The following is an 8,092-nucleotide window of genomic DNA, read 5'->3' on the forward strand; positions in this document are numbered from 1 at the left end:
ATTCTTTTTTTTTTTAATCTAAACACTAATTCTGCAACTTTGTGTCTTTACACTGTATCAAAAAAACAGCAAAAATAAATAAAAGTAATAAAAAGTTAATACATGTATCTCATTCATCTTAGTTGTGAATAATATTTTTTTTTTAGGTGGAGTCATAACTAAGTCTGTAACTATCTGTAAGAGCCATCAAAATATTGCTGCTCAACTTTTCCTACACATTGTTGTCACAAATGTCTTCACTTCAATGCACTTAAGTTTTCACAGGTGTTAAATGAGTGAGCTATTTGTAAAATAAGTAGAGTTGTATCTGATTCAGCTATGAATCACACAGAAGTCTCCAGAGTAACAGCTGAACGTTGAAGATCTTAACGTTTTGGTTCACGAGTCTACAATATACAAATCATAATGCATGGTGAGTGTCCTTAGCATCAGGCCAGAGAAGAAGCTGATCTTCATCACTACATATCCAAAGTTTGCAAGAGTCACGCTGACCAAGCACAGTGACACTTGACGCCAAGTGGGAAATGTTTTGCACACTGACGAAATCCTTGAGAAGAACATGCAGTACTGGTACAAAAAAAGGACACGACATACCAACTTGAAATCAGCAGCGCAAGGGTGCAATACAGGAAGAGGAACATCATTAATTTTGGACAAGGACGGCCTGAACACACTGCAGGGAAAATTAACTCCCAGGTTTTTCATCCAGGAGGTCAGGGCGCCTGTGATGGAGAAGGACGAGACGAAAGTACGATATGAAAAACATGCAGAATTTTTCATCTTAGATGTAGAGGAAATCATATTTGATTATCAGTTCATGCAGAACAAACATGACTAATTTAAGAGAGTGAAGCTCTATGCTAATGCTATATTGTTGTTGTTGTTTTGTTTTTTGTTTTTTTCTTGTCACTGTTTTGGGGATATAAAAATGCATAAACGCTATTAAGTGTGAAGATAAATAAACAAATATCGGATGCTCATTCTCACCAAGCTTGGCTTTTATTTTGAATCCCGGAAACAGGAAGTTCTAGCTCCGGAGCCGTTGTTTTTAAACATGAAGAGTTAGCTGTTAGCTGTGGGCAAAGCACTGTAGGAACTAGGATGTGGGAAGTCCTCTGAAATTAAGATTTTAAACTGACATTTAACGATAGTACTGGAGTGTTATGAGGCTGCAGCGGTTAGCGAAGCTAAGCTAACTAACGCGTTCCTGAAATGGGAGATAGCCCAGGTCTGTATGCACATACATGTAGACTTGTAACAACTTCAGAGACATTAATTAATGTTAAATAGTTTCTCAAGTGCTCTGTTGGTCTGCAGAAAGCCTTTGCAGACAAAGTGCATTCTGCAGTTATCCGATATGTATACAGAGAAGCTGTGTTTGTTGGGACACAACAGTGAAACATGCAGCACCGTGTACTACGTGGTGGTACTTTAGCGCCACCTCCTGCTCCGGAGCGTCTGAAAATTAAAAAAAAACAAAAAACTAATAACTTCTCTAATCTATCCAACGGTGAAAAACTAAATAAATAATCGAACATTTCGTTTTCATAATCATTTAATTCTGATTTATTTATTTAGTGAAAACATCACATCAGACTACAAAAAGACTTTTAACCTTTAGTGTTATTTATGTGGTTCATTTTCTGACAAGATGTGCCAGGCTCTCCGGCTTCTTTCCACATCCAAAGAAATGCTCATTAGGTTAAGTGGTGACTCTAAATTGGTCGCAGGTGTGCATATGCAACAGACTGGTGACCTGTCCAGGGTGTACCGCGCCTCTTCGTACAATTACTACTGGGAGGACAGGCTGCATCCCTGCCACGACCCTCCAGAAGACAAGCGGTTACAGAAAATCAATGAAATGTTTTCATCTGGTTTCAGATTCTCATGTTCCTCTGTCATCACTGCGCCTCCTGGTTCCTCCGTTGCGGCTGATGTCCGCTTGCATGTGGCAGGTTGCACAGGAGAGAAACGTGGAGCAGTATGAATATCTGGCAGAATTCATCACGCTGGTGACACAGATGGTCCCAGAGCTTCTGAACTACAAACAGAGGACTCAGCTTATTCTCGGACTCAGAGCTCAGGTGAGTAACCGTGAAGACTGTTGAGACCGTTTGTTGGCTGATGATTTTCTGTTTCCACACATCTGAGAAGAATCTGTTGTTGTTTTGTTAGAGTTTAGTAGTGGTGCATTTATTATTATTTTTCTTTCCAGATCATTCTTGAGTCACTAAAGAATGACTGTAACGACTGTAAAGCTTTTCAGGATCATCTCAACAGTTTCCAGCAGAGTACGACAGAACACATTCTTGAAGAGGTATGACCTGCAAATGTAAGGATGTTTTACATGCATGCATAGATGTCGCACTAAACACCTGGTTTCATGACAGGACCAGTCTAGAGAGGTTGAAATTTCAAAGTCTGCCTTTGTGGAGCTGGTTCAAACATTGTTTAGAGATCAGGCTGAAAAAGAGCACTTTTTCAAGGTGAGTTTTTTCCCAATATTTAATTAAAAATTTGATGTTTTGCTTTTTTTTTAATCTGTTAATCATTTGACAACTGTTTTTTTTTCTGTCAAAGGAGGTCTTCCCAGTCGAGTATGGAGATGATTTTGATACAGCGCTGCAAATCCTAGCGTGGGAATTCCTGACCCGACTGGAAGAGTTTTTTCCAGTGCCAAGTTTTTCAAAAGTATGTGAAACGAAACTAAGAAATGCTGTTAAATTTTTATTTTTCAATATTTTCTTGGGACCTATGGGAAATAAATTCACAGTTTAGAGAACAAACTTTAAATAAGAAGGAGAACTTTTGATATTGTGTTTAAAACCAATCTGCTCTTCTTTCCCAGATATCCTCCATGTTTGATGTTACTTCCCTTGACTGCAAGCTGGAGCAGTTTGTCTCTGATCATGAAGCTCTGAAGATAATTTTGCATCATCAAAAGGAGCAAGAAATGTTATTCAAAAGTAAAAATCTGTTTACGTTTCGTACCGTAATGCAGAAAGGATACGTTGCTGTTTTTGAATGGATTTGTCCTCATTTTCATCAACGCTATGTTTTGTTTCACAGGTGAATTCATCTTCACATCCGACACCATCCTGTCCTCGCTCGCATCCAAACAAACTTTAGTGTCATCTGAAGATTATATTGATCAAACGCACAAAGGAGCCAGCAGACAAAACAGTGAGAAATCATTGGGAGGAAATGAAGACGACTTGTGTGAAGATGACGATGAAGAGACTGATGACAGTTCTGATGAAACTAATCTAACCTCTCTGCCGCAGAAGTTTGAACTGTCACCAGTCACATCCTCAAGGTTTTCTGGGGAGAATGGTGCAGAAGGTGAGCATCTCTTGCACTGTGTATGATTCTCTGGAAAAGTGTTGGCTTTTATACACTTGCTGGTCAAAGTGGACAAAATCTTCTCAGATTCTGTTTCTTGTTCTCAGGTGGTGAAAGAGCCTTCCAGATACTCAGATGCTCTGAGAACATTATGGAAGAAGCGAAGCAACATTTGGATCTGAACAGAAACAATGAGGAACAGAGCATGAACCATTCCTTGACAGAAGACAGAGCCAAAGACTCTCTTCCATCCAGAGAAAACCTTACAAGAAAAAGTAAACACACCTGCCCAGAGTGTGGAAAGACATGTTCAACTTCCTACCGTTTGAAGAGCCACCTTATAGCTCACTCTTCAGTGCAGTCGTTCAAGTGCAATCAGTGCGACAAGTCATATAAAAGACACAAAGACCTGAAGCTACATCTCCGTAGACACTCTACATCTGAAGTCCCTTCCATCGCTTGCAGTCAGTGTGACAAGACATTCAGCTCTCAGTCTTTGCTTGAAGTTCATCTTTTAGATCACCGTGGAGAGGAGCCTTTGGCCTGTCAGTTATGCGACAAGAGGTTCCCGACAAACTCAGTCCTGAAGACACACAAGTGTATTCACACCGACTCTGCCCAGTTGTCAGATAGTGAAGCACCCTTGCAGCCACCAAGATGTTCAGAGAACTTAACTGAAGAAGCAAAGCAACAGTTGGATCTGAGCAAAAACAATGAGGAAGACAGCATGATCCGATCCTCGACAGAAGACAGAGCCAGGGTCTCTCTTCCATCCACAGAGAACCCTTCAAGGAAAAGAAAACACATCTGCCTGCAGTGTGGAAAGACATTTTCAACTTCCACCCACTTGAAGAGCCACCTTATAGCCCACTCTTCAGTGCGGTCTTTCAAGTGCACTCAGTGCGACAAGTCGTATAAAAGATACAGAGACCTGAAGGACCATCTCTTCATACACTGTGCACCTAAAACCCCTTCCATTGCTTGTAGTCAGTGTGAAAAGACATTCAGCTCTCAGTCTTTGCTTGAAGTTCATCTTTTAGATCACAGTGGAGAGGAGCTGTTGGCCTGTCCGCACTGTGACAAGAGGTTCCTGACAAACTCAGACTTGATGTCGCACATGCGTATTCACACCGACTCTGGCCAGTTGTCAGATAGGGAAGCAGTTTTGCAGGAACCCAGATGTTCAGAGAACTTAACTGAAGAAGCAAAGCAACATTTGGATCTGAACAGAAACAAGGAAGAAGAGAGCATGAACTATTCCTTGAAGGAAGGTGGAGCCAATGTCTCTCTTCCATCCACAGAGAACCCTTCAAGAAAAAGTAAACACGCCTGCCCAGTGTGTGGAAAGACATTTTCAACTCCCTCCAGCTTGAAGAGCCATCTTACAGCTCACTCTTCAGTGCGGTCCTTCAAGTGCACTCAGTGCGACAAGTCGTATAAAAGATACAGAGACCTGAAGGACCATCTCTTCATACACTCTTCACCTAAAATCCCTTCCATTGCTTGCAGTCAATGTGAAAAGACATTCAGCTCCCAGTCTTTGTTTGAAGTTCATCTTTTAGATCACAGTGGAGAGGAGCTGTTGGCCTGTCCGCACTGTGACAAGAGGTTCCTGACAAACTCAGACTTGAAGTCACACATGCACATTCACACTGACTCTGCCCAGTTGTCAGATAGTGAAGCACCCTTGCAGGCACCCAGATGTTCAGAGAGCTTAACTGAAGAAGTGAAGCAACAGCTGGATCTGAGCAGAAGCAATGAGGAAGAGAGTCCCATCCAGTCCTTGACAGAAGACAGAGCCAGTGTCTCTCATCCATCCACAGAGAACCCTTCAATTAAAAGTAAACACACCTGCCCAGAGTGTGGAAAGACATTTTCATCTTCCTCCAATTTGAAGAGCCACCTTATAGCTCACTCTTCAGTGCAGTCATTCAAGTGCACTCAGTGTGACAAGTCGTATAAAAGACACAAAGACCTGAAGCTACATCTCCGTAGACATCCTACTCCTAAAACCCCTTCCATTGCTTGTAGTCAGTGTGAGAAGACATTCAGCTCTCAGTTTTTGCTTGAAGTTCATCTTTTAGATCACATTGGAAAGGAGCTGTTTGCTTGTCCGCACTGTGACAAAAGGTTCATGACAAACTCAGTCCTGAAGAAACACGTGTGCATTCACGTCGACTCCTCCTTGTTGTCAGATGGTGAAGCAGCCTTGCAGGCACCCAGATGTTCAGAGAACTTACCTGAAGAATCAAAGCAACATTTGGATCTGAGCACAAACAAGGAGGAAGACAGCACGGTCCAGTCCTCGACAGGAGACAGAGCTAGTGTCTCTCTTCCACCCAGAGAGAACCCTTCAAGCGAAAGTGAAAACACTTGCCCAGAGTGTGGCAAGACATTTTCAACTCCCATCCACTTGAAGAGCCATCTTGTAACTCACTCTTCGGTGCGGATGTTCAAGTGCACTCAGTGTGACAAGTCATATAAAAGAAAGAAAGACCTGAAGGAACACCTGTTTAGACACTTTTCACCTAAAATCCCTTCAATTGCTTGCAGTCAATGTGAGAAGAAATTCAATTCTCAGTCTTTGCTTAAAGTTCATCTTTTACATCACAGTGGAGAGAGGCCGTTTGCCTGTCAGTACTGCGACAAGAGGTTCCTGACAAAAACAGTCATGAAGACGCACATGCGCATTCACACAGACGAGCGCCCGTACCCTTGTCATCTCTGCGACAGGAAATTCAGGCAGTTGGGTGCGCGTACTGTGCACATCAGGATGCACATGAACGACAGGACGTACCTTTGCAGCACTTGCGGGATGTCCTTCTGCAGCTCCGGGGCTCTGCTGGTGCATACGCGCAGTCATACAGGGGAGCGACCTTATCCGTGCGAATACTGTGACAAAAGATTTCCCACAGCCATACATCGGACACAACATCAGAGATCCCACACAGGAGAGAGGCCGTATGCTTGCTCAGAGTGTGACAAAGCATTCCCCACTGGTTCAGCACTGAAGAACCACATGAGGACACACACAGGGGAGAAACCTTACAAGTGCTTAACGTGTCACAAGACATTTTCTCAAAAATCCAACATGAGAATACATCTGAAAGTCCACAAGATCATCTAGCGTACTGCAATTCTGTGTCAAGATTGTTGTTTTGAAGCATATTCCTTTCAATTAATCCTTTTTTTTTTTTAAATCTATTACATGTAAATATGGAAACTTCAGTCTCCTGTTGTTCTGTTTGAGCCAAATTAATATTTTTACTGCTTTATTAATGTTATTTTAATGTAACATTATGTGCAGAACCATATACAGTAACCTAGAACTGGAAATAAATCCTCAAAGATAAACATTTTTATTGTGCATCACATCAGAGTACTGCATGTGTATTTGCAATAAAGATATGCTGGTAAGCTGATCTGATGTTACACAGGTAAAGTTACAGCATATTACTATGTCTAAATTGTGTCAAATACGTATTATGTGGGAAACTAAAAATAATTAAGTCTGAGCTTATTGAGGAACTCTTATTTTGAAAACTGACAGCTGACCACTTATCGATGTTACTGCAGTAACCCCAACACCAGATTTTCACCTTCAGAATAAAAGAAAAGAATACTACAAGTCTTGTCAATTCTATAGGTGCCATTATAAATTTATTATAAATGATCTATACTGGCTAAAATAATTCACAGATCACCATGAATGACAAATTAGACACAGGTCAGGAAGAAGGACTAATTCCACATATTGTTCTCATATTATAAGTATTTGGACTTGAATTTGCATCAAAAGCAGAGACAAATAAAATGAATAATAATAAAATGTCCTATTTGTTTTTTTGCATAAGGCGATGACTCATGATCTGATGAGTGTGTTCAATTTCTGTTTAATATTGTTTCAGTGTGATCTGTATCTCTTGCTGATCTTTAACTATTGCTATTCCAAAAAAAAGAAAAAAAAAACATGTAGCACAGCATGTCTTCCCTCCAGGTATGAACATCTGTCACTGATTGGGTTTTACTTCAATTGTGCCAAACAAGGAAGCGCCATCTGGAGGTCAGGCACACACCAAAACAAAGACGTTCAGTGTACTGGATTAAAAAATAAGAATCCAAAATATTTAACAAGAAACAATCACTTCTACTATTATTTCACTGCCTTTGAAATGCCAAGTCTGTATTTTCCTCTCCATGTCAGACACCATCCTATGTAACAACAAACCTCACTAAATGTGAATGTCAAGCTCATCACATTTCGGACGAGAAACCCAACTGTAGAGAAATGAAAAGGGACGACTGTGATCATGATGGACAGCCCAACATCAGCTTAAATAAAACTGCATAATCAAACTGAGCTGAATGATTGTTGTCACTCACTTCTTCTCTGTATTCTGAGGAGGCTGGTGTGGCAGTTAATGGTGATGAGCATTTCCTTCCAGTGCAACTTCTTGGACTATAAACAGAATAATGTACTGTAATAATTTTATTCTTTGAGGTCTGGCATAAATGTCTTGACACAGTATTATTGTTCCCACTTTAGTTGCCTTGCGTCGAGGAAGAAAATGTTTTACTGTAGGTTCTTGGTGGCAAATTTAAATGTGTCAGGGACATCATGTCAGATATGATTAGAGGAGTTAACCTTTTTCATTATAACCTTTATTTAGAGGGGTTCATCTCATTTGAGTTCATGTAATCAGACAAGATAATTGCTGGATTGCGGCGTTGTTCCTTTGAGGGTTCAGCA

General features: G+C 40.9%; 1 protein-coding gene across 2 annotated transcripts; it reads left to right on the top strand.

Moving 5' to 3' along the window:
• The first annotated feature begins 1,026 nt into the window (after positions 1 to 1,026).
• LOC124999651 (zinc finger protein 91-like) lies at positions 1,027 to 7,856 on the top strand. 2 transcript variants are annotated; one of them, XR_007111204.1, is made up of 9 exons: positions 1,027 to 1,228; positions 1,882 to 2,084; positions 2,216 to 2,317; positions 2,391 to 2,486; positions 2,581 to 2,691; positions 2,849 to 2,966; positions 3,070 to 3,183; positions 3,285 to 3,342; positions 3,450 to 3,469. XR_007111204.1 is itself a non-coding variant. In XM_047574583.1 (8 exons), exons 1-8 carry the CDS (start codon positions 1,213 to 1,215, stop codon positions 6,467 to 6,469), a joined length of 3,939 nt encoding a protein of 1,312 aa, XP_047430539.1. In that variant the 5' UTR covers positions 1,027 to 1,212; the 3' UTR covers positions 6,470 to 7,856. The 2 variants fall into 2 exon arrangements, 1 of the variants encoding a protein (XP_047430539.1); XM_047574583.1 differs by having other exon boundaries at positions 3,070 to 3,342; positions 3,450 to 7,856.
• Positions 7,857 to 8,092: the final 236 nt, after the last annotated feature.

This window comes from Mugil cephalus, chromosome 22 (genome assembly GCF_022458985.1).
Source record: "Mugil cephalus isolate CIBA_MC_2020 chromosome 22, CIBA_Mcephalus_1.1, whole genome shotgun sequence".
Lineage (NCBI taxonomy): Eukaryota > Metazoa > Chordata > Actinopteri > Mugiliformes > Mugilidae > Mugil > Mugil cephalus.

Bases quoted from the DNA above. Each gene is read 5' to 3' on its own strand.
- LOC124999651 (XM_047574583.1), top strand. The intron at 2,085-2,215 runs GTGAGTAACCGT...TTTTCTTTCCAG, and splicing joins TTCTCGGACTCAGAGCTCAG to ATCATTCTTGAGTCACTAAA. The intron at 2,692-2,848 runs GTATGTGAAACG...CTTCTTTCCCAG, and splicing joins CAGTGCCAAGTTTTTCAAAA to ATATCCTCCATGTTTGATGT.